Raw genomic sequence first — 25,747 nt, 5'->3', positions numbered from 1 at the left:
TAAGTGCTCAATAAATATGAATGAATATGAATGAATGAGAATGAATGAATGAATACGATTGAGTGATTCCCCCTTCTAGACTGTGAGCTTCTTCCCAAGTGCTTAGTCCAGTGCTCTGCATACAGTAAGTGCTCAATAAATATGAATGAATATGAATGAATGAATATGAATGAATGAATGAAAACGATTGACTGATTCCCCCTTCTAGACTGTGAGCTTCTTCCCAAGTGCTTAGTCCAGTGCTCTGCACACAGGAAGCGCTCAATAAATACGATTGAATGAATGAATGAATATGAATGAATGAATACGATTGACTGAATCCCCCTTCTAGACTGTGAGCCTCTTCCCAAGTGCTTAGTCCAGTGCTCTGCACACAGGAAGGGCTCAATAAATACGATTGAATGAATGAACGACTCCTAGACTGTGAGCCCACTGTTGGGTAGGGACTGTCTCTCTATGTTGCCAACTTGTACTTCCCAAGCGCTTAGTCCAGTGCTCTGCACACAGGAATCGCTCAATAAATACGATTGAATGAATGGATATGAATGAATATGATTGACTGATTCCCCCTTCTAGACTGTGAGCCCACTGTTGGGTAGGGACCGTCTCTGTATGTTGCCAACTTGGACTTCCCAAGCGCTTAGTCCAGTGCTCTGCACACAGGAAGCGCTCAATAAATACGATTGAATGAATGAATATGAATGAATACTTGTACGTATCTATTCTGTTTATTTTATTTTGTTAGTATGTTTGGTTTTGTCCTCTGTCTCCCCCTTCTAGACTGTGAGCCCACTGTTGGGTAGGGACCGTCTCTAGATGTTGCCAACTTGCCCTTCCCAAGCGCTTAGTCCAGTGCTCTGCACGCAGTAAGCGCTCAATAAATATGGTTGATCGATTGATTGATTAGTTCAGTGCTCTGCACACAAGAAGCGCTCCATAAATACGACTGATGGACTGACTGACTGCCTTCCTTCCTCTCCCCCTCGTCCCCCCTCCATCCCATCTTACCTCCTTCCCTTCCCCACAGCACCTGTATATATGTATATATGTTTGTACATATTTATTACCCTATTTCTTTATTTATTTTACTTGTACATATCTATTCTATTTATTTTATTTTGTTAATATGTTTGGTTTTGTTCTCCATCTCCCCCTTTTCGACTGTGAGCCCACTGTTGGGTAGGGACTGTCTCTCTATGTTGCCAACTTGTACTTCCCAAGCGCTTAGTCCAGTGCTCTGCACATAGTAAGCGCTCAATAAATACGATTAATCGATTGACTGATTGCTCTGCACGCAGGAAGCGCTCCATAAATACGACTGATTGATTGACTGATTGACTGACTGAGGGGGCGGGTGGGGGAAGAAGGGCCTCTGTGGGCCTCGGGCCAAGCCCCGCCCCCTTCCCCTCCTGCGGCCGCCCTGATTGGCGGGCGGAGGACGGAGGGAGAGGCGGGAGGGGGCAGACGTCACTTCCGGGAGGGGATGGGCGAGTTCCGGTATTTCAGGGCGGGGCGGGCGGAAGTGGGGGTGGGTGGGAGAGGAGCGGCGGCGGCCCCAAGCGGAGCGGGGCGGCGGGGCAGGGCGGGGCGCTCAGCACGGCACAGGACAGCACAGCACAGGACAGCATCCTCCTCGGGGCGCCCAGCATCCTCCTCCTCAGCATGGCCGGCATCACCACCATCGAGGCGGTGAAGCGCAAGATCCAGGTCCTGCAGCAGCAGGCGGACGAGGCGGAGGAGCGGGCTGAGCGCCTCCAGAGGGAGGTGGAGGGGGAGAAGCGGGCCCGGGAGCAGGTAGGGAACCGATGGGGGGGTGGGGGGGGGGGCCGGGGCCTCGTTCAGGCAGCCCAGCGCTTAGGACAGTGCTCTGCACACGAGCTCGTAGTACAGAGCTCTGCCCACGAGCGCTTAGTACAGTGCCCTGCACACAAGCGCTTAGTACAGAGCTCGGCACGAGCTCGTAGTATAGTGCTTTGCACAAGCGCTTAGTACAGAGCTCGGCACGAGCTCGTAGTATAGTGCTTTGCACAAGCGCTTAGGACAGAGCTCAACACACAAGCGCTTAGGACAGTGCTCTGCACACGAGCTCGTAGTATAGTGCTTGCACAAGCGCTTAGGACAGAGCTCTGCACACAAGCTCGTAGTACAGAGCTCGGCACGAGGTCGTAGTATAGTGCTTTGCCCAAGCGCTTAGTACAGAGCTCTGCGCACAAGCGCTTAGGACAGTGCTCTGCACACAAGCGCTTAGGACAGAGCTCAACACACAACCTCGTAGTACAGAGCTCGGCACGAGGTCGTAGTATAGTGCTTTGCCCAAGCGCTTAGTACAGAGCTCTGCACACAAGCGCTTAGGACAGAGCTCAACACACAAGCTCGTAGTACAGTGCTTTGCACAAGCGCTTAGGACAGTGATCTGGATACAAGCGCTTAGGACAGTGATCTGGATACAAGCGCTTAGGACAGTGCTCTGCGCACGAGCTCGTAGTATAGTGCTTTGCACAAGCGCTTAGTACAGAGCTCTGCACACAAGCGCTTAGGACAGTGCTCTGCGCACAAGAGCATAGGACAGAGCTCTGCACACAAGCGCTTAGTACAGAGCCGGCACGAGCTCGTAGTATAGTGCTTTGCACAAGCGCTTAGTACAGAGCTCTGCACACAAGCACTTAGGACAGAGCTCAACACACAAGCTCGTAGTATAGTGCTTTGTACAAGCGCTTAGGACAGTGCTCTGCACACAAGCGTTTAGGACAGAGCTCAACACACAAGCTCGTAGTACAGAGCTCGGCACGAGGTCGTAGGACAGTGCTTTGCCCAAGCGCTTAGGACAGTGCTCTACACATGAGCTCGTAGTACAGTGCTCTGCACACAATAGCTTAGTACAGTGCTCTGCGCACAAGCGCTTAGTACAGAGCTCTGCACACAAGCTCGTAGTACAGAGCTCGGCACGAGCTCGTAGTATAGTGCTTTGCACAAGCGCTTAGTACAGAGCCCTGCGCACAAGCGCTTAGGACAGTGCTCTGCACACAAGCTCGTAGTAGTGAGCTCGGCACGAGCTCGTAGTACAGTGCTTTGCACAAGCGCTTAGGACAGTGCTCTGCGCACAAGAGCATAGTACAGAGCTCTGCACACAAGCGCTTAGTACAGAGCTCGGCACGAGCTCGTAGTATAGTGCTTTGCACAAGCGCTTAGTACAGAGCTCTGCACACAAGCGCTTAGGACAGAGCTCAACACACAAGGTCGTAGTATAGTGCTTTGCACAAGCGCTTAGGACAGTGCTCTGCACACAAGCGCTTAGGACAGAGCTCTGCACACAAGCTCGTAGTACAGAGCTCGGCACGAGCTCGTAGGACAGTGCTTTGCCCAAGCGCTTAGTACAGAGCTCTGCGCACAAGCGCTTAGTACAGAGCTCGGCACAAACTCGTAGTACAGAGCTCGGCACGAGGTCGTAGTATAGTGCTTTGCCCAAGCGCTTAGTACAGAGCTCTGCACACAAGCGCTTAGGACAGTGCTCTGCGCACAAGGGCTTAGGACAGAGCTCAACACACAAGCTCGTAGTACAGAGCTCGGCACGAGCTCGTAGTATAGTGCTTTGCACAAGCGCTTAGTACAGAGCTCTGCACACAAGCTCGTAGTACAGAGCTCGGCACAAGGTCGTAGTATAGTGCTTTGCCCAAGCGCTTAGGACAGTGCTCTGCACACAAGCGCTTAGGACAGTGCTCTGCACACAAGCTCGTAGTACAGAGCTCGTCACGAGGTCGTAGTACAGTGCTTTGCCCAAGCGCTTAGTACAGAGCTCTGCGCACAAGCGCTTAGGACAGTGCTCTGCGCACAAGCGCTTAGGACAGTGCTCTGCACACAAGCTCGTAGTACAGAGCTCGGCACGAGGTCGTAGTACAGTGCTTTGCCCAAGCGCTTAGTACAGAGCTCTGCGCACAAGCGCTTAGGACAGTGCTCTGCGCACAAGCGCTTAGGACAGTGCTCTGCACACAAGCTCGTAGTACAGAGCTCGGCACGAGGTCGTAGGACAGTGCTTTGCCCAAGCGCTTAGTACAGAGCTCTGCGCACAAGCGCTTAGGACAGTGCTCTGGACACAAGCGCTTAGGACAGTGCTCTGCACACGAGCTGGTAGTACAGTGCTCTGCACACAAGCGCTTAGGACAGAGCTCTGCGCACAAGCGCTTAGGACAGTGATCTGGACACAAGCGCTTAGGACAGTGCTCTGCGCATAAGCGCTTAGGACAGTGCTCTGCACAAGCTCGTAGGACAGTACTTTGCCCTAGCGCTTAGTACAGAGCTATGCACACAAGCTCGTACTACAATACTCTGCACGAGTTCGTAGTACAGTGCTCTGCACACAAGCGCTTAGTACAGAGCTCTGCACACAAACGCTTAGGACAGTGCTCTGCACACAAGCTCGTAGTACAGTGCTTTGCACACAAGCGCTTAGTACAGAGCTCTGCGCACAAGCGCTTAGGACAGAGCTCTGCACACAAGCGCTTAGGACAGTGCTCTGCACAAGCTGTTAGGACAGTGCTCTGCACACAATAGCTTAGTACTGTGCTCAGCGCACAAGCTCTTAGTGCAGTGTTCTGCACACAGGCGCTTAGTACGGAGGTCTGCACACAAGCGTTTAGTACAGAGCTCTACACAAGCTCAGTACTGTGCTCAGCACACGAGCTCTTAGTGCAGTGCTCTGCACACAATAGCTTAGTACTGTGCTCACCACACAAGCTCTTAGTGCAGTGTTCTGCACACAGGCGCTTAGTACAGTGCTCTGCACAAGCGCTTAGTACTGTGCTCTGCACACAAGCGCTTAGGACAGTGCTCTGCACAAGCTCTTAGTACTGTGCTCTGCACACAATAGCCTAGTATTGTGCTCAGCACTGTGATCAGCACACAAGCGCTTAGTACTGTGCTCAGCACACAAGCGCTTAGTACAGAGCTCTGCACAGGCTCTTAGTACAGTGCTCTGCACACAGGGGTTTAGTACAGTGTTCTGCACACAAGCGCTTAGTGCAGTACTCTGCATACACTAAGCGCTCAATAAATACGACTGAATGAATGATTAAGCGCCCACCGGGCCCAGAGCGCTGTGCTAAACGCTTGGGTGAGTTGGGGGGGGGTCCCCGGGGTTGGGCAGGAACTCTGCACACAAGCGTTTAGTACAGTGCCCTGCATACACTTAGCGCTCAATAAATACGACTGAATGAATGATTAAGCGCCCACTGGGCCCAGAGCGCTGTACTAAACGCTTGGGTGGGTGGGTGCGGGGTCCCCGGGGGTATGTTGACGATTTGTACTCTCCCAAGCGCTTAGTACAGTGCTCTGCATACAGTAATTGCCCAGTAAGTGCGGTTGAATGAAGGAATGAATGAATCGTCTCTGTTGCTGAATTGTGCTTTCCAAGCGTTTAGTACGGTGCTCGGCATACAGTAAGCGCTCACTAAGTACGATTGAATGAATGAAGTGTCCCTGTTGCTGAATTGTGCTTTCCAAGCGCTTAGTACAGTGCCCTGCGCACGGTAAGCGCTCACTACAATTGAGTGAAGTGTCTCTGTTGCCAAATTGTGCTTTCCAAGCGCTTAGTACAGTGCTCTGCGCTCAGTAAGCACTCACTGAATACAATTGAATGAAGTGTCTCAGTTGCTGAATTGTGCTTTCCAAGCGCTTAGTCCAGTGCTCTGCGCACAGTAAGCGCTCACTAAATGCGATTGAATGAATGAATTAGCTCTATCTGTTCCTGAATTGTACTTTTCAAGCGCTTAGTACAGTGCTCTGCACACAGGAAGTGCTTAATAAATGCGATTGAATGAAGGAATGAGTGAATTGTCTCTGTTGCTGAATTGTCCTTCCCAAGCGCTTAGTACAGTGCTCTGCACACAGGAAGCGCTCAGTAAGTACGATTGAATGAATGAATTGTCTCTTGCTGAATTGTACTTTCCAAGCGCTTAGTCCAGTGCTCTGCACACAGGAAGCGCTCAATAAATAATAAGATTGAATGAATGAATTGTCTCTGTTGCTGAATTGTACTTTCCAGTCGCTTAGTCCAGTGCTCTGCGCACAGGAAGCGCTCAAGAAATAATAAGATTGAATGAATGAATTGTCTCTGTGGCTGAATTGTACTTTCCAAGCGCTTAGTCCAGTGCTCTGCACACAGGAAGCGCTCAATAAATAATAAGATTGAATGAATGAACTGTCTCTCTGTGGCTGAATTGTACTTTCCAAGCGCTTAGTCCAGTGCTCTGCACACAGGAAGCGCTCAATAAATAATAAGATTGAATGAATGAATTGTCTCTGTTGCTGAATTGTACTTTCCAATCGCTTAGTCCAGTGCTCTGCGCACAATAAGCGCTCAATAAATACGATTGAATGAATGAATTGTCTCTGTGGCTGAATTGTACTTTCCAAGCGCTTAGTCCAGTGCTCTGCACACAGGAAGCGCTCAATAAATACGATTGAATGAATGAATTCTCTCTCTCTGTGGCTGAATTGTACTTTCCAAGCGCTTAGTCCAGTGCTCTGCGCACAGGAAGCGCTCAATAAATACGATTGAATGAATGAATTGTCTCTCTCTCAGTTGCTGAATTGTACTTTCCAAGCACTTAGCCCAGTGCTCTGCACACAGGAAGTGCTCAATAAATAATAAGATTAAATGAATGAATTGCCTCTGTTGCTGAATAGTACTTTCCAAGCGCTTAGTCCAGTGCTCTGCGCACAGGAAGCGCCCACTAAATAATAAGATTGAATGAATGAATTGTCTCTCTGTTGCTGAATTGTACTTTCCAAGCGCTCAGTCCAGTGCTCTGCACACAGGAAGCGCTCAATAAATAATAAGATTGAATGAATGAATTGTCTTTCTGTTGCTGAATTGTACTTTCCAAGCGCTCAGTCCAGTGCTCTGCACACAGAAAGCGCTCAATAAATAATAAGATTGAGTGAATGAATTGTCTCTGTGGCTGAATTGTACTTTCCAAGCGCTCAGTCCAGTGCTCTGCACACAGGAAGCGCTCAATAAATAATAAGATTGAATGAATGAATTATCTCTGCTGCTGAATTGTACTTTCCAAGCGCTCAGTCCAGTGCTCTGCGCACAGGAAGCGCCCACTAAGTACGACTGAATGAATTATTATCCCTTCTATTCATTCATTCATTCACTCAGTCCTATTTAGTGAGCGCTTCCTGTGTGCAGAGCACTGGACTGAGCGCTTGGGAAGGGCAGATGTTGGGTTTGGGGCTGTGAGCCCGTTGTTGGGTCGGGCCGGCCTGTGGCGCCGAACTGGCCTTCCTCAGCGCTCAGCCCAGTGCTCTGCACCCAGTGGGCGTCCAGCAAGTAGGACGGCAGGAAGGAGTGGATGAATTTCCGCCCCTCCTTGCAGGAAATGAGGCAGCAGTTTGGCGGAGAGGAAGCCGGGGGCCCCCGAGGCGGGGACGAGGCCCTCCTGGGGCCTGCAGGCGGGCAGGCCCACTTATTGAGCGCCCACTGCGGGCACAGCACTGTACTAAGCGCTTGGGAGCGTCCTCTATAGCCCCAGGCACATTCCCTGCCCGCAGCGAGCTTCCGGGCCGGAGGGGCCCGGCCCTAAAGTTGTGGAAGTCAGGCTGGTCGGCTTTATTGAGCGCCTGCTGTGTGTAGAGCACTGTACTAAGCGCTCAGCAGCCATAAGTAGACACATTCCCTGCCCACAGCGAGCTCCGGCTCTGAGGTCGGGGGTGGGGGCGTATGGGAGTTGGTCGTATTTATTGAGCGCCTACTGAGTGCAGAGCACTGTACTAAGCGCTTGGGAGAGTACTGTGTAGCCATAAATAGACGCATTCCCTGCGCACAGCAAGCTCCGGCTCTGAGGTCGGAGGGGCATAAGGGAGTCTGTTGTATTTACTGAGCGCCTACTGAGTGCGTAACACTGTACTAAGCGCCTGGGAGAGTACTCCATAGCCATAAGTAGACACATTCCCCGCCCACAACGAGCTCCGGCTCTGAGGTCGGAGGGGCATAAGGGAGTCTGTTGTAATTACTGAGCGCCTACTGCGTGCATAACACTGTACTAAGCGCTTGGGAGAGTACTCCATAGCCATAAGTAGACACATTCCCTGTCCACAACGAGCTCCGGCCCTGAGGTCGGGGGTGGGGGCCTACGGGAGTCGGTTGTATTTATTGAGCGCCTGCTGTGTGCAGAGCACTGTACTAAGCGCTTGGGAGAGTACTCTGTAGCCATAAGTAGACACATTCCCTGCGCACAATGAGCTCCGGCTCTAAGGTTGGAGGGGACGTACGGGAGTCTGTTGTACTTATTGAGCACCTACTGAGTGCAGAGCACTGTACTAAGCGCTTGGGAGAGTACTCTGTAGCCATAAGTAGACGCATTCCCTGCCCACAACGAGCACCGGCTCTGAGGTCAGAGGGGCATAGGGGGGCTGTTGTATTTATTGAGCGCCTACTGTGTGCAGAGCACTGTACCAAGCGCTTGGGAAGAGTACTCTGTAGCCATAAGTAGACACATTCCCTGCCCACAACGAGCTCCGGCTCTGAGGTCGGGGGTGGGGGCCTACGGGAGTCGGTCGTATTTATTGAGCGCCTACTGAGTGCAGAGCACTGTACTAAGCGCTTGGGAGAGTACTCTGTAGCCATCAGTAGGCACATTCCCTGCCCACAACGAGGTCCGGCTCTGAGGTCAGAGGGGGCGTACGGGAGTCTGTTGTATTTACTGAGCGCCTACTGTGTGCAGAGCCCTGTACTAAGCACTTGGGAGAGTACTCCATAGCCATAAGTAGACACATTCCCTGCCCACCAACGAGCTCCGGCCCTGAGGGCGGGGGCGGGGGGGGGGCTACGGGAGTCGGTCGTATTTATTGAGCGCCTGCTGAGTGCAGAGCACTGTACTAAGCGCTTGGGAGAGTACTCTGTAGCCATAAGTAGACCCATTCCCCGCCCACAACGAGCTCCGGCTCTGAGGTCGGAGGGGCGTACGGGAGTCTGTTGTATTTATTGAGCTTCGGGAGTCTGCTGTATTTATTGAGTGCCTACTGTGTGTAGAGCACTGTACTAAGCGCTTGGGAGAGTATTCTGTAGCCATAAGTAGACACATTCCCTGCCCACAACGGGCACCGGCTCTGAGGTCGGGGGGCCGTAAGGGAGTCTGTTGTATTAAGCACCTACTGTTTGCAGAGCACTGTACTAAGCGCTTGGGAGAGTACTCTGTAGCCATAAGTAGACACATTCCCTGCCCACAACGAGCGCTGGCTCTGAGGTCGGAGGGGCATAAGGGAGTCTGTTGTATTTACTGAGCGCCTACTGTGTGCAGAGCACTGTACTAAGCGCTTGGGAGAGTACTCTGTAGCCATAAGTAGACACAATCGCTGCCCACAACGAGCTCTGGCTCTGAGGTCGGAGGGGACGTACGGGAGTCTGTTGTATTTATTGAGCATTTACTGTGAGCAGAGCACTGTACTAAGCGCTTGGGAGAGTACTCTGTAGCCATAAGTAGACACAATCGCTGCCCACAACGAGCTCTGGCTCTGAGGTCGGAGGGGACGTACGGGAGTCTGTTGTATTTATTGAGCGTTTACTGTGAGCAGAGCACTGTACTAAGCGCTTGGGAAGTCCAAGTTGGCAACATCTAGAGACGGTCCCTACCCAACAGTGGGCCTGGTTGGGCCGGGCACAGGGTGGGCGAGGTGGCAAGTCGGCCACTTGTCAGCTGTGTGACTTCAGGCAAGTCCCTTAACCATGCCAACTTGTCCTTCCCAAGCGCTTAGTACAGTGCTCTGCACACGGTAAGCGCTCAATAAATACGGCTGATGGGTTGATTAACCTCTCGGTGCCTCAGTTACTGCATCTGTAAAATGGGGATTGACTGTGAGCCCCCCGTGGGGCAACCTGATGACCTTGTAACCTCCCCGGCGCTTAGAACAGGGCTTTGCATATAGTAAGCGCTTAATAAATGCCAGCATTATCATTATTATTATTATTATTAACTCCCTGGAACTTTCCCCGGGCACGGGGCGGGGCGGGGAAGCAGGGATTGAGCCGCCGCCCGCGGTGGGGTGGGCCCCTGGCACTCACCCCAAGTCTCGCCCCTTCTCTCGGGGGTCCCGGGGGGCTGGGGGCAGCCCCTCCATCCCCTCCATCCCCTCCCCAGTCTTCTAGACTGTGAGCCCACTGTTGGGTCGGGACTGTCTCTATATGTTGCCAACTTGTCCTTCCCAAGCGCTTAGTACGGTGCTCTGCACACAGTAAGCGCTCAATAAATACGATTGATTGGTTGGGCCTAGCTCCAGCTCAGGCCTCTGTGCCGCCTTGACTCTTCATTCATTCATTCATTCATTCAAGCAGAGCACTGGACTAAGCGCTTGGGAAGTCCAAGTTGGCAGCATCTAGAGACAGTCCCGACCCCACAGCGGGCTCACGGTCTAGAAGGGGGAGACAGGCAACAAAACATATTAACAAAATAGAATAAATTCATTCGATCGTATTTATTGAGCGCTTACTGTGTGCAGAGCACTGTACTAAGTGCTTGGGAAGTCCGAGTTGGCAACATCTAGAGATGGTCCCGACCCCACAGTGGGCTCACAGGCTTGAAGGGGGAGACAGACAACAAAAGGTATTAACAAAATAAATAGAATAAATTCATTCAATCGTATTTATTGAGCGCTTACTGTGTGCAGAGCACTGGACTAAGCGCTTGGGAAGTCCAAGTTGGCAACAACTAGAGACGGTCCCGACCCAACAGCGGGCTCACGGTCTAGAAGGGGGAGACAGACAACAAAACATATTAACAAAATACAATCAATAGAATAAATTCATTAAATTGCATTTATTGAGCGCTTACTGTGTGCAGAGCACTGGACTAAACGGTTGGGAAGTCCAAGTTGGCAACATCTAGAGACGGTCCCGACCCAACAGCGGGCTCACGGTCTAGAAGGGGGAGACAGAGAACAAAACACATTAACAAAATACAATCAATAGAATCAATTAATTCAGTCGTATTTATTGAGCCCTTACTGTGTGCAGAGCACTGGACTGCGATTGAATGGATGAATCAATCAATCAGTCGTATTTATTGAGCGCTTACTGTGTGCAGAGCACTGGACTAAGCGCTTGGGAAGTCCAAGTTGGCAACATCTAGAGACAGTCCCGACCCCACAGCGGGCTCACAGTCTAGAAGGGGGAGACAGAGAACAAAACATATTAACAAGATACAATCAATAGAATAAATTCATTCAGTTGTATTTATTGAGCGCTTACTGTGTGCAGAGCTCTGTACTAAGCACTTGGGAAGTCCAAGTTGGCAACATCTAGAGACGGTCCCGACCCCACAGCGGGCTCACGGTCTAGAAGGGGGAGACAGACAACAAAACATAATTAACAAAATGCAATCAATAGAATAAATTCATTCAGTCGTATTTATTGAGCACTTACTGTGTGCAGAGCGCTGTACTAAGCACTTGGGAAGTCCAAGTTGGCGACATACAGAGACGGTCCCGACCCCACAGCGGGCTCACGGTCTAGAAGGGGGAGACAGACAACAAAACATAATTAACAAAATGCAATCAATATAATAAATTCATTCAGTCATATTTATTGAGCACTTACTGTGTGCAGAGCACTGTACTAAGCACTTGGGAAGTCCAAGTGGGCGACATACAGAGACGGTCCCGACCCCACAGCGGGCTCACGGTCTAGAAGGGGGAGACAGACAACAAAACATAATTAACAAAATACAATCAATAGAATAAATTCATTCAGTCGTATTTATTGAGCACTTACTGTGTGCAGAACGCTGTACTAAGCACTTGGGAAGTCCAAGTTGGCGACATACAGAGACGGTCCCGACCTCACGGTCTAGAAGGGGGAGACAGAGAACAAAACATATTAACAAAATACAATCAATAGAATAAATTCATTCAGTCGTATTTATCGAGCGCTCATTGTGTGCAGAGCACTGGGCTACTATTAAATGGATCAATCAATCAATTGTATTTATTGAGCGCTTACCGTGTGCAGAGCACTGGACTAAGCGCTTGGGAGGAAGCGTCGCTAAAGCAGCACGGCTAGAGAAGCAGCGTGGCTCAGTGGAAAGAGCCCGGGCTTTGGAGTCAGAGGTCATGGGTTCAAATCCCGGCTCCGCCCCCTATCAGCTGTGTGACCTTGGACGAGTCACTTCACTTCTCCAGGCCTCAGTTTCCTCATCTGTGAAATGAGGATGAAGACTGTGAGCCCCCCGGGGGACAACCTGATCACCTTGTAACCTCCCCAGCGCTTAGAACAGTGCTTGGCGCATAGTAAGCGCTTAATAAATGCCATTATTATTAGTGGGAAGTCCAAGTTGGCAAGATGTAGAGACGGTCCCTACCCACCAGCGGGCTCACGGTCTCGAATGAGTGAGGCGGGCATCGGGGCCTGACTCAGTGCCCCGCTTAGCCCTTTTCCGCTCCAGGCCTCCGCCCCGCCCGGCCTTGCCTCTCCCAGTGTGAGTGCGTGGGTCTGTGTGTGTGTCCGCGTGTGTCTGTGACACACTTCCTCCCCGCCCTCCCAGGAATGCCTGGCCAAGCCCGCTTGTTGCCCTGGCAACGCGCCCCTGGGGCGGGCACCTGGGGGACGGTGGCCTAGTCCCTGCCCCCAGTCTTAATAATAATAATAATGGCATTTATTAAGCGCTTACTATGTGCAAAGCACTGTTCTAAGCGCTGGGGGGATACAAGGTGACCAGGTTGCCCCGCGGGGGGCTCACAGTCAATCCCCATTTGACAGATGAGATAACTGAGGCCCAGAGAAGTGACTTACCCATGGTCACACAGCTGGCAGTTGGCGGAGCCGGGATTTGAACCCGTGACCACCGACTCCAAAGCCCGGGCTCTTTCCATTGAGCCACGCTGCTTCTCATGTGTCTTATCGTGGAGAGGCCGCGTGGCTCAGTGGAAAGAGCCCAGGCTTTGGAGTCAGAGGTCAGGGGTTCAAATCCCAGCTCCGCTGACCGTCAGCCGGGTGACTTTGGGCAAGTCACTTCTCTGGGCCTCAGTTCCCTCATCTGGAGAATGGGGATTAAAACTGTGAGCCCCCCGTGGCACGACCTGATGAAAGAGCCCGGGCTTTGGAGTCAGAGGTCATGGGTTCAAACCCCGGCTCCGCCGACCGTCACCCGGGTGACTTTGGGCAAGTCACTTCTCTGGGCCTCAGTTCCCTCATCTGGAAAACGGGGATTAAAACCGTGAGCCCCCCGTGGGACAACCTGATGAAAGAGCCCTCCCCAGCGCTTAGAACAGTGCTTTGCACATAGTAAGCGCTTAACAAATGCCATTATTATTATTATTTTTATTCTCTGGGCCTGTTACCTCATCTGTAAAATGGAGATGAAGACTGTGAGCCCCCCGTGGGATGACCTGATCACCTTGTAACCTCCCCAGAGCTTAGAACAGCGCTTTGCACATAGTAAACGCTTAATAAATGCCGTTATTATTATTATTATTTTTATTCTCTGGGCCTGTTACCTCATCTGTAAAATGGGGATGAAGACTGTGAGCCCCCCTGTGGGACCACCTCATCACCTTGTAACCTCCCCAGTGCTTAGAACAGTGCTTTGCACACAGTAAGCGCCATTGTTATTATTATTTTTATTCTCTGGGCCTCAGTTCCCTCATCTGGAAAATGGGGATGAAGACTGTGAGCCCCCCGTGGGACGACCTGATCACCTTGTAACCTCCCCAGTGCTTAGAACAGTGCTTTGCACATAGTAAGCGCTTAATAAATGCCATTATTATTATTCTTTAGGTCCCTCCCAGTAGGTCTAGTTCTTTAGCCCCCCCATAGCCCGGGTGATGATGATGGTATTTATTAAGCGCTTACTATTTTGTTAATATGTTTTGTTTTGTTGTCCGTCTCCCCTTTCTAGACTTTGAGCCCACTGTTCATTCATTCATTCAATCGTACTTATTGAGCGCTTACTGTGTGCACAGCACTGTACTAAGCGCTTGGGAAGTACAAATGGACAACATACAGAAACGGTCCCTACCCAACAGCGGGTTCCCAGTCTAGAAGGGGGAGACTGACAACAAAACAGGTAGACAGTGTACTCTCCCAGGCGCTTAGTCCAGTGCCTTGCACGCAGAAAGCGCTCAATAATAAGAAAAAGGAAGCACCCAGAAAGTGCTCGATAAATGCGATTATTATTACTAATACTTGTAATAATAAGAAAAAGGGAGCACCCAGGGGCCGTCTCTAGAGGTTGCCAACTTGGACTTCCCAAGTTGGACTTTCCAAGTTGGACTTAAGTACTTAAGCGCTTAGTACAGTGCTCTGCACACAGTAAGCGCTCAATAAATACGATTGATGATGATGTGCTTAGTACAGTGTGGCTCAGCGGAAAGAGCCCGGGCTTTGGAGTCAGAGGTCGTGGGTTCAAATCCCGGCTCCGCCACTTAGCTGTGTGACTTTGGGCAAGTCACTTCACTTCTCTGGGCCTCAGCTCCCTCATCTGTAAAATGGGGACGAAAACTGTGAGCCCCACGTGGGACAAACTGATTACCTTGTATCTACCCCAGCGCATAGTAAGCGCTTAACAAATACCAACATTATTATTATTATTATTGTTCTGCACACAGTAAGTGCTCAATAAATACGATTGATTGCAAAGCACCTTTCCAAGCGCCGGGGGGGGGGGGATACAAGGTGATCAGGCTGTCCCACGGGGGGCTCACAGTCTTCATCCCATTTGACAGGTGAGGGAACCGAGGCCCAGAGAAGTGAAGCGGTTTGCCCAAGGCCCCACAGATAAGCGGGGTGGGTGGGCACCGGGGGCCAGAGAGGGAGGACGGGTTCCCCGGGGACACGCAGCGTGCCTCAGTGTGCCCCGTCCGTCCGCCCCCACGCAGGCCGAGGCGGAGGTGGCCTCCTTGAACCGCCGCATCCAGCTGGTGGAGGAAGAACTGGATCGCGCCCAGGAACGGCTGGCCACGGCCCTGCAGAAGCTGGAGGAGGCGGAGAAGGCCGCGGACGAGAGCGAGAGGTGGGCCGCGGCGGGCCGTCGTCGTCGTCGTCGTCCTCCCACCCCCCCGGCCCGCCCCCGTGTCCGTCCGTCCTCCCCTCCCTCCCTTTCCCGGGGCTCGGACCGTCCCCCACCGCCCCCGTGTCCCCCTCTCCCCCGGGCAGAGGCATGAAGGTCATCGAGAACCGGGCCCTGAAGGACGAGGAGAAGATGGAGCTGCAGGAGATCCAGCTGAAGGAGGCCAAACACATCGCCGAGGAGGCCGACAGGAAGTACGAGGAGGTGAGAGGCTCGGGACCGGGGGGAGCGGGCCGCTGCCTGGTGGTCCGGCCCAAGGGGAGGAGGGGAAGGGGTCCCTGCCCCCCGGGCGGGGGTCCGGGGTGAGGTTGGGGTCCACGCCGACCGTCCTGGAGCGAGTCACCGAAACCCAGGGGCCCCCCAGGGACCCCCGTCCCCCGACCCAAAGCGGGTGTCGGGAGCGGGAAAAGAAGCCGCGTGGCTTGGTGGAGAGAGCCCGGCCCTGGGAATCAGAAAGAAGGATCCCGGTTTTAATCCCGGCCCTGCCACCCGTCTGCCGTGTGACCCTGGGCAAGTCACTTCGTTGCTCTGGGCCTCGGCTACCTCATCCGTAAAACGGGGATGACGACTGTGAGCTCCCTGGGGGACGGGGACCGTCCTGATTACGGTGCATAATAAGAATGATGGTATTTGTTAAGCGCTTACGATGCGCAAAGCACCGTTCTAAGCGCTGGGGAGGTTACAAGGTGATGAGGTTGTCCCAAGGGGGGGCTCACAGGTTTCATCCCCGTTTGACAGGTGAGGTAACTGAGGCCCAGAGAAGTGAAGTGACTTGCCCAAAGTCACCATGATCTCTGACTCCAAAGCCCGGGCTCTTTCCGCTGAGCCACGCTGCTTCTCCGGGGTGCATCTACCCCACGACGGCGCCTGGCACATAGTCAGCGCTTCGAGAAGAGGGCAAGGCCCGGCCATTTGCGAAGGGGAGGGAGGGCGGGCGGCCTCTGGCTGACCACCCGAGGGGGTGGGTTTGGCCCAGGTGGCGCGCAAGCTGGTGATCATCGAAGGGGATCTGGAGCGCACGGAAGAGCGGGCAGAACTGGCCGAATCGTGAGTGGTTCCCCCCCGGCCGCCGGGAACGACCCTCCCCATCCTCATCCCGGGAAACTCGGGCCTGGGGGGCCTGGGGGCGGCGGGGACCGGACTCGGTAGGGGCCAGAGTAAGCGGAGGCCGGGACAGACGCCCTCTCCCCCCACCCCCCATTCCCCTCATCCCCAGCGTTGGCTGCCTGTGCGCCTCACCCGTTGCATGGCGTGCTCGTGACCCGCCCCCCGACCTCCACCCCATCTTTTCTTGTGTCCTCACCGCCTGTGTTTTATTTTAACACGTCTCCCCCTCCCCATCCTCCCCCCCACCCCCGCTTGTGCCCCCCGCCCCTCCCCATCCCCGGGAATGACGGCCACTAACAAAGTCGCTGTCGGGAAATGGACGAGCAGATCCGGCTGATGGACCAGAACCTCAAGGGCCTGAACGCGGCCGAGGAGAAGGTACTGGGGGGGGCGGGGGAGGGTGGGCACGCGGGGGGCTTCGAATGTGTGACTGGGCCGCCGCCGCCGCTGCACATGGCATGCTCCATCCCCTCTCCCTGCCTCTGCTGCACATGGAATGCTCCATCTTCTCTGGTTTTTTTTTTTCCTTCATCCCTCGCCTAACTCCTCTTCCTCCTCCTGTCCTGGTGGGTTTTAAGTCAGTGGAAGGCGGCCTTCTGGGGAGCAGATCGGGGCCTTGGTAATTAAGGGAACTACGCGCTAAACACCGGGCCGATCTCCGGTTGCCAGCTGTGGGACACCCCGCCCCGGCGCCCTTATTCCTTCCCTCCCTTCCGCCCCAGTCGGGGGTGGTGGAGGGCGACGGCGGACAGGGCGTGGGGTCTGACCGGCAACGTCGGACCTCTCCCTCTCTCCTTTCTCTGTGTCTCTCTCCGTCTCTGCATCTCCTCTCCTCCCGCCTTCTGCCGACTTGGTGCCGATTCCCGCGCCCGTCTCCTCCTCGCGCTTCCTCTCTCTCCGTGTCCGTCTCTGTCCCTCTGTCCTTGGCACTCCCCTTCCCCTTGCGATGGCAGTAAGTGCTCTGAGCTGGAGGAGGAGCTGAAGAACGTCACCAACAATCTGAAATCCCTCGAGGCTCAGGCTGAGAAGGTAGGGGCTGGTCGATGCACGAGAGGGGCCGGCCCCCTGCCCTCCTTTCCTCCCCGCCGTCCCGCGGAGGCCGAGTTCTGGTGCCCCTGCGTTTCGCCAGCTCCAGAAGTCGCCAAAGCCGCCTCCTGCCAGGGCGTGGGAGACAGCAGTAGCCTGTGTGCGCACATCACACATCCCCTTCTCCCCGGGACACACAACGCGCGCGTACTCATACGCGTGTGCATTGAGGGAAGGACAGAAGAAGACGCACGTTCCAGACCGTCAGGAAGCTGCCAGTCTGGAGCAGAAAGGCACACACCCGCGAGAATATACATACACGTACACGTACACGTACCCACTGGGGAGGGACGGAGGAAGACACACGTCCCTGGTCTTCGGGAGGCTGCCGGTCTGGGGTGGAAAGGCAGGCACGCACTCGCACCCACCCGCCTACCTGGGCTGGGAAAAGGGGAAGAAAAAGACGCGATCCCTGCCCTCAGGTGCCCGGCAGTATGATGGGGAGGGGGTGGAGTAGCGTGTGTGTGTTTGTGTGCACGCGTGCTGGTGCCGTGTTAGGGCAGGAGAGGGAAATGCACTCCTGCCCGACTATGTTCGGGGTGGGGTGGTATTTGGGGCGGCTCACCCTCCCTCCCCGCTTGGCTCTGCCCTGTTTCTAGGGCCTGGGGGCAGCGGGGTTGGTGAGGGGAACGGGTACCTGAGGCCGGGCCCTCTCCTCTCTCCCACCCTCGCAGTACTCCCAGAAAGAGGACAAGTATGAAGAGGAGATCAAGATCCTGACAGACAAGCTTAAAGAGGTGAGGGGGTGGGAGAGGCCAAGGGGGAGGGGGGCGGCCTCCCCCTCGCCACTCCGTCCCGGTCCTCACCCTCTACGCTGGTCCCCCTCCCCCCAGGCGGAAACTCGGGCCGAATTCGCCGAGCGGTCAGTCGCCAAGCTGGAGAAGACAATCGATGACTTGGAAGGTACGGGCTGGCCTGCTGGCGGGTGGGCCCGAAGTGGGTGGCGGGGGGGGTGTCTCACGCCGAGGGTCTCACATGTGTGAGACCCACCCACCCAGGGTGGCCTGCTCCCTGGGGCGGGTGGCTGTGGGCCCGAAGTCTTGGCCCTGAGCCCTGGGTGCCCACCCCCTCGTCAGGTGGAGCCCGGGTGAGGGTGGCGCCCAAGCGGGCGTGGGAGCCGGAGTTGAGTGGGATGTTGTTTCCGGGGAGTGAGTGGGCACCGTGCCCGTGCATCTCTGGAGTGCCTGCCCTTCCTGGACCACCACATCGCCGGGACAGAGTCGGGTGGTGCTGGGGGATCGGGGAAGGGCCAGGGGGGAGGACGGGTGTTCAATTCCTGCTGATTCTACCTGTGGTCACAAGGAACCTTCTCTGCTGTGCGCCGACTCCTTCCCTGCCCTTTTTTCTCCTCCTCCTCCTCCTCCTCCTCCTCCTCCGCTCTTTTCCTTCTGCCCCTCCTCCTTCCCCTTCTTCTTCTCCTCCTCTGCCCTTCTTCTCCTCCTCCTCCTCCTCCTCCTCTGCCCTTACTTTTCCTCCTCTTCCCCTACTTCTCTCTTCCTGTGCCCCTACTTCTTTTCTTCCTCTGCCCCTACTTCTTCTCCTCCTCCTCCTTCTCCTCTGCCCCTACTTCTCCTCCTCCGCCCCTACTTCTCCTCCTCCTCCGCCCCTACTTTTCCTCCTCCTCCGCCACCCCACCTCTCCTCCTCCTCTGCCGTCCCTACTTCTCCTCCGCTGCCCCTACTTCTCCTCCTCCGCCGCTGCCCCTACTTCTCCTCCTCCGCCGCCGCCCCTACTTCTCCTCCTCCTCCGCCGCCCCTACTTCTCCTCCTCCTCCGCCGCCCCTACTTCTCCTCCTCCTCCGCCGCCCCTACTTCTCCTCCTCCTCCGCCGCCCCTACTTCTCCTCCTCCTCCGCCGCCCCTACTTCTCCTCCTCCTCCTCCACCCCTACTTCTCCTCCTCCTCCTCCGCCCTTACTTCTCCTCCTCTTCCTCCGCCCCTACTTCTCCTCCTCTTCCTCTGCCCCTACTTCTCCTCCTCTTCCTCTGCCCCTACTTCTCCTCCTCTTCCTCTGCCCCTGCTTCTCCTCTTCCTCTGCCCCTGCTTCTCCTCCTCCTCTGCACCTACTTCTCCTCCTCCTCTGCCCCTACTTCTCCTCCTCTGCCCCTACTTCTCCTCTTTCTCCTCTGCCCCTACTTCTCCTCTTTCTCCTCTGCCCCTACTTCTCCTCCTCCTCTGCCCCTACTTCTCCTCTTTCTCCTCTGCCCCTACTTCTCCTCCTCCTCTGCCCTTACTTCTCCTCCTCCTCCTCTGCCCGTACTCCTTCTTCTTCTCCTCCTCTGCCCCTACTTCTCTTCCTCCTCTGCCCCTACTTCTCCTCCTCCTCCTCCGCCCCTTCTCTGCCCACCTTGCTGTTGCTGCTGCTCCTCCCTCGCCCCCCTCCAGACGAGCTCTATGCACAGAAACTCAAGTACAAGGCCATTAGTGAAGAGCTGGACCACGCCCTCAATGACATGACCTCCATGTAACTATGGGGCTGCGTGGGGCATGCGTGTGCAGTGGCCTCGCCTGCCTGCCTGTCTGTCGCGCGTGGGGCCCACAGGCTTGCCCCTCCGCCGCTCGTGAGGTCTGCCGGGGGACGGGTTGGGGGGTGGGGGAGCAGTCGGGTGAGTACTTACTGAGCGACAGCTCGGGGCTCCGGGGCACTGGATTCACTGCTCGGGTAGTCTGCCGTGGCCTAGATAAAATGGTGGCCAGTTGAGCAGATAGTGGTGTCGAGGAGAGACTGGTAGTCGCCCCTTCCCACCTCCCCCCGCCTTTTCTCAAAATGGCATTTCAGCGCTTCCTATGCTCCAGGCACTGTACTGATCGCCGGGAGTGATAGAAACTAGTCAAGTTGGACCCGGTCGCACATGGGGCTCACAGCCTTAATCCCCACTTTACAGTTGAGGGAACTGAATCAATCAATCGATCAATCGTATTTATTGAGCGCTTACTGTGTGCAGAGCACTGTACTAAGCGCTTGGGAAGTCCAAGTTGGCAACATATAGAGACAGTCCCTACCCAGCAGTGGGCTCACAGTCTAGGAGGGGGAGACAGAGAACAAAACCAAACATATTAACAAAATAAAATAAATAGAATAGATATGTACAAGTAAAATAAATATAGTACAAACATGTATACATATATACAGGTGCTGTGGGGAAGGGAAGGAGGTAAGATGGGGGGATGGAGAGGGGGGTGAGGGGGAGAGGAAGGAGGGGGCTCAGTCTGGGAAGGCCTCCTGGAGGAGGTGAGCTCTCAGTAGGGCCTTGAAGGGAGGAAGAGAGCTAGCTTGGTGGATGGGCAGAGGGATTGGGGGCATTCCAGGCCAGGGGGATGACGTGGGCTGGGGGTCGATGGCGGAACAGGCGAGAATGAGGCCCGGTGAGGAGATTAGCAGCGGAGGGTGCGGGCCGGGCTGGAGAAGGAGAGAAGGGAGGTGAGGTAGGAGGGGGGCGAGGGGATGGATGGACAGCCTTGAAGCCCAGGGTGAGGAGTTTCTGCCTGATGCGCAGATTGATTGGTAGCCACTGGAGATTTTTGAGGAGGGGAGTAACATGCCCAGAGCGTTTCTGGACAAAGACAATCCGGGCAGCAGCATGAAGTACGGATTGAAGTGGGGAGAGACACGAGGATGGGAGATCGGAGAGAAGGCCGGTGCAGTAGTCCAGACGGGATAGGATGAGCGCTTGAACGAGCAGGGTAGCGGTTGGGATGGAGAGGAAAGGGCGGATCTTGGCAATGTTGCGGAGCTGAGACCGGCAGGTTTTGGTGACGGCTTGGATGTGAGGGGTGAATGAGAGAGCGGAGTCGAGGTTGACACCAAGGTTGCGGGCTTGTGAGACGGGAAGGATGGTAGTGCCGTCAACAGAGATGGGAAAGTCAGGGAGAGGGCAGGGTTTGGGAGGGAAGACAAGGAGTTCAGTCTTGGACATGTTGAGAAGTACAAGTTGGCAATATAGAGACGGTCCCTACCCAACAGCGGGCCCACATGGGGCTCACAGTCTTAACCCCCATTTTCCAGATGAGGTAACTGAGGCTCAGAGAAGTTAAAAGTGGCTTGCCTAAGGTCACACAGCAGATAATCAATTGTATTTATTGAACGCTTACTGTGTGCAGAGCACTGTACTAAGCGCTTGGGAAGTACAAGCTGGCAACATATAGAGACAGTCCCTACCCAACAGTGGGCTCACAGTCTAAAAGATAAGTAGCAGAGCCGGGATTAGAACCCATGTCCTCCGACTCCCAAGCCCAGGCTCTTTCCACTGAGCCACGCTGCTTAAATACCATTCAAGAAAAAAAGAAAACGTCTGTGGGGGCCCTTGGGAAGGGAGATGAGACTCCCACGGCGGGGAGTGGGTGCAGATTTCTTTCTTCCTGTGTGCCGTGGATCGTGTCGCCTCTAACTCGTCCCGTTAACCCGGTTGTTTGGCCTCCGTGTGGACACGTCTCGCGGCGTGTGCCGTGGACCTCGACCTAAAACCGGGCTGCCGTCCCCCCCCCACTAACCCCGTCTTCCCTGGGCCTCTGGTTCCCGGCCTTCTTTCCCCCCCCAGCTCCGCCGAGAGTGGCTTGTGTGAGCCCTTCCCCTTCAGCCCCGTTCCTCACCTCCCACCCCGTGTCTCCTTCTCCACACAGATAAGCCCAGGCCGCCCCCCGTCCCCCACCCCCGGCTCCGCTCCGGACCCGCCACCCGCCCCGCCCGCCCGCCCGGCTCCGCGTGGCCTTCCGCCGCCATTAAAATTGTCCCCAAACCGCTGCCCGCCTCGAGTCGTGCTGGGTCGGGGATGGGGGATCGGCCCCCCGAAGGGCACTCCCGGGCCAAACTGGGCGGCCGTCGGGGTCACGGGGCAGCTTGGGGGTCGGAGGGGGAGGCTGGTATCTCAAACGCGTAGCGTGGCTGAGACCTCGTCCGTCGCCCCGTCTGTCTCTTCCTCCCCCCCCCAAAGCCCCCTTTTCCCCACTCCACTGGTGGACCCCACCCCACCTGGGCAGGTAAGTGGTGGGCGGCCCTTTCCCGCCGAAGGTCTCCGGTGATTCCCAAGCTGAGGTCTCCCGACTCACCCACCCGCTCTCGGTGGCTCCGTCTGTCCTCTTCCCGCTCCCGGGACTGAGAGACATTCTCTCAGTCTCTCCCTGCGGACCCCCGAGCCCTCCCCACCTCGCCTCTTGCGCAAAGCCAGACCCGGGGGGCTGGGTTGGGGGCGGCGGGCAGGGGTCTTGGAGCAAAAACCAGCGAGTCTTCCCACTTCGGAGTTGGCCGATGGATGTGTTGGGAAGGGGCGGCGTGCTGACCCCCACCGATGCCATCTGAGCGGTTGAGAGAACCGGCCCGCGGCATCCCTCGCGGCCGTCGGACTCCCCCTCCCGAGCCTCCGGGTGGGCAGCGTGGGGGCACCTGGCTTTACGGACCACCGGGAACCCCGTGCCGTACTCAGACCGGACATGGGAGTCGGCCGGGGGCTCGGCTCTTCCATGCTTTGCCTCCCTCGTCACAAACCCACGTGTGTGGTGCCTTGGGCTGCCCCCCGCCCCGATCCCTCGCTTTCGTCTTGTCTGCCCTCTCGTCCCCTTCTGGTTTCCCCCGCTGCATGAGGAGCAAACTGGCACCACTGACTAATCTTCCCTCTCTCTTTCTCTGTCTCTGTCTCCATCCCTGCCTGTCCTCCCTCTCCATCCCCCCGCTCCTCCGCCTCTCTCCGCCCTCCACGTTCCCGGTCCCTCCTCCGTTGCAGAGCGCTTCTCCGGCCAGCTTGAACGAAACCGCGTGCTCTCCTCCGAGCTGAAGCTAATGTTGCGCGATCTGTGTGACTGATCGGGGGCGGGCGGGGGGCTGGCCTGCCTCCATTCCTCTTCCTCCCCGAGGGGGAGTGGGGGAGAATGTGGAGTCACGCGACTTTTTTTGTGTGTGTTGTCGTCGTCGTCCCCCTGCTAGAGAGGGTGTGATCGGGAGGGGTCTTTCCCAACCGGAGCCCGGCGCGGCCTGCGCATCCTCACCCAAGCGTTGAAAGGGATTCACGGGGCCGGAATGGGGCGTCGTGTGGGTGTGGGGAGATGGGGGAGGGGGGTTCGTCGTCCCCTAGGCTGCTGGGGAAGTGAGCTTGACCACCTTCCGCTCCGTGTTTCTCTTCCCACTCCCACCCTTCCCTATTCCTTCTACTCCGGGCCTCGGCCGGGGGACTGAGGGTCCCGTGCCCTCTGTGCCGGCATTCCCGCCCCGACCCAAGGTGCCCCCCACCCCGTTCTGGGAGAGGCGGAAATGCAGGTACCGGGGGGCTCGGGGGAGGCCGGCGGGAAGGATTGCTCGGGGTCGACCGCCGTCGGCCCGTTACCGCCAATTAACAGGAAGTGCGCGCTGCCCCTCAACCGTAACCTCTTCCCCCTGTGTCCCCTTCCCCTTCCCCCCCCACCAGATAAACTGAAACGCACCAAAGAAGACCACCTGTGCACACAGCGGATGCTGGACCAGACCCTGCTGGATCTGAACGAGATGTAGAGGAGTGCAGACCTCACCCCCCCCACCACTTCCCAAATCCATCCCGTCCCCTCCCTCCCCTTCCCGGGACCGCCCGCTCCGTTTCCCTGCACCCGTGCCAATCTCTGCCTACCTGCCTCGCTGGGGTCAGTGGAGTGGGGGTGAGGGAGTGGGAAGAGACCAATCCATGGGACCAATTTTCCAAGGGAAGCCAGCCACCCCCCTCAGGCCTCCTATTTTCATAGACTTTCCGTGTGCGCGCCCGGGCCTCCCGGGAATTAAACGTCCGTTCCGAGGGTCCACACGCTGCCTCCTGCACGCTTCTCCCTGCACGCTCACCCCCTCCCCACCCCAGCAGTCTCCCCTCATCAGGGTCGGGTCCCGCTTGGGACCGACAGTCCTTCCCTTCCCCGTCTGCCTTGTTTTCTATTTTGTGTTGGATTTCTTGTGGAGAGGGAGATTTTCCACACCTCCCCGCCCCCTGAAGTGCCATGGCCTTTGGGCTCCGCGCCCCCCCGCCCCTTCCCCCTCATAATGCCAGGAGGGAAAAAAGCTTGAATCACTCGAGTCACTTATGGACCGAAAAAATACCAACCTCTTTTTAAATTTTATATACAGGTTTTTTTTTTTGTTGTTGTTGTTGCTTTGCATCATAGGGGTTGTGGGCCAGCCCAGGGGGTCCTCTTGTTATCCAAGGGGAGCTGGATCCTGCCACGTGTTGTGACGGGGTGGAGCCCCCCGCCCTTTCCCCCGCTGGCACCCCACCCACCCCCCCAAAACCCCCGCCGCAGCACCGCTCCACAAGGCCTGGGTGCGGCCAGGAAACAGGAACAGCACGGTTTTGATACTGAAAATTGACACACACCCAAAAAAATGAATTTTTGAAATAAAAGTCAGTCCCTCCACCCATTCCGAGCCGTGGAGTCTCATTTCCATTCGGCGTAAGGTCAGGGGTGGGCTCCAGCCCCGGTTTAACCGGGAGGTGGGTGGGTGGAGGGGGCCGTTTGTGTGTGCATGCGTGTGTTTTTGTGGTTGTGTTGAGGGGGCAAAGGGCTCGGGCCTCATCGGCGGCAGTGGGGTTCCTGGAACTGGGCACTTAAGCAATGGTATTTATCGAGCGCGTGGAAATGCCCACGCACGAATTCTCTCTCACATTCACTCTGTGTCTCTTGGAGGAGGAGACACGGTCCCTGACCTCAGGGGGTTGCTCCGCCCCTGGGGGAAAAGATGAGGGTGGGGAGAAATAATAACAATTATTGTGTGCCAGGCACAGTAATAATAATAATGATGGTATTGAAGCGCTTACTATGTGCAAAGCACTGTTCAAAGTGCTGTTGGTATGTTTGGGTTTGTTCTCTGTCTCCCCCTTTTAGACTGTGAGCCCACTGTTGGGTAGGGACTGTATGTGTTGCCAATTTGTACTTCCCAAGCACTTAGTACAGTGCTCTGCACATAGTAAGCGCTCAATAAATACGATTGATGATGATGATGATGTAGTAAATGATTTTGGGAGTACTGAGAAGCAGCGTGGCTCAGTGGAAAGAGCCCGGGCTTTGGAGTCGGAGGCCGTGGGTTCAAATCCCGCTCCGCCAATTGAAAGCTGTGTGACTTTGGGCAAGTCACTTCTCTGTGCCTCAGTTCCCTCATCTGTCAAATGGGGACTAAGACTGTGAGCCCCCCCCCACCCACCGTGGGACACCTTGATCACCTTGTAACCTCCCCAGCGCTTAGAACAGTGCTTTGCACATAGTACACGCTTAATAAATGCCATTTTTTAAAAAAGTCACTTCTCTGGGCCTCAGTTCCCTTATCCGTAAAATGGGGATGAAGACTGTGAGCCCCACGGGGGACAACCTGATCACCTTGTATCTACCCCAGTGCTTAGAACAGTGCTTGGCATGTGGTAAGCGCTTAACAAATACCAACATCATTATTATCATTCATTCTTTTAGACTGTGAGCCCACTGTTGGGTAGGGACTGTCTCTCTGTGTTGCCAATTTGTACTTCCCAAGCGCTTAGTACAGTGCTCTGCACACAGTAAG

The 25,747-nt window shown here is 55.4% G+C and overlaps 1 protein-coding gene across 10 annotated transcripts; it reads left to right on the top strand.

Annotated features, from left to right (window-relative positions):
* Window positions 1-1,563: 1,563 nt before the first annotated feature.
* Window positions 1,564-24,613, top strand: TPM3 (tropomyosin 3). Of its 10 annotated transcripts, none has more exons than XM_038769045.1 (9): window positions 1,564-1,794; window positions 14,866-14,999; window positions 15,143-15,260; window positions 16,033-16,103; window positions 17,117-17,192; window positions 17,924-17,986; window positions 18,083-18,152; window positions 19,633-19,711; window positions 23,643-23,721. In XM_038769045.1, the coding sequence occupies exons 1-9, from the start codon at window positions 1,663-1,665 to the stop codon at window positions 23,644-23,646; spliced, it is 747 nt and encodes a 248-aa protein (XP_038624973.1). In that variant the 5' UTR covers window positions 1,564-1,662; the 3' UTR covers window positions 23,647-23,721. The 10 variants fall into 10 exon arrangements, with proteins under 10 accessions (XP_038624973.1, XP_038624968.1, XP_038624967.1 ...); XM_038769040.1 differs by lacking the exons at window positions 17,117-17,192; window positions 23,643-23,721 and adding exons at window positions 16,466-16,541; window positions 22,965-23,049; XM_038769039.1 differs by lacking the exon at window positions 23,643-23,721 and adding an exon at window positions 22,965-23,048.
* Window positions 24,614-25,747: the final 1,134 nt, after the last annotated feature.

This window comes from Tachyglossus aculeatus, chromosome Y4 (genome assembly GCF_015852505.1).
Source record: "Tachyglossus aculeatus isolate mTacAcu1 chromosome Y4, mTacAcu1.pri, whole genome shotgun sequence".
Classification (NCBI taxonomy): Eukaryota; Metazoa; Chordata; class Mammalia; order Monotremata; family Tachyglossidae; genus Tachyglossus; species Tachyglossus aculeatus.
The sequence above is the reverse complement of the archived record's forward strand: the minus strand, read 5'-3'. Positions and strand labels throughout refer to the sequence as shown.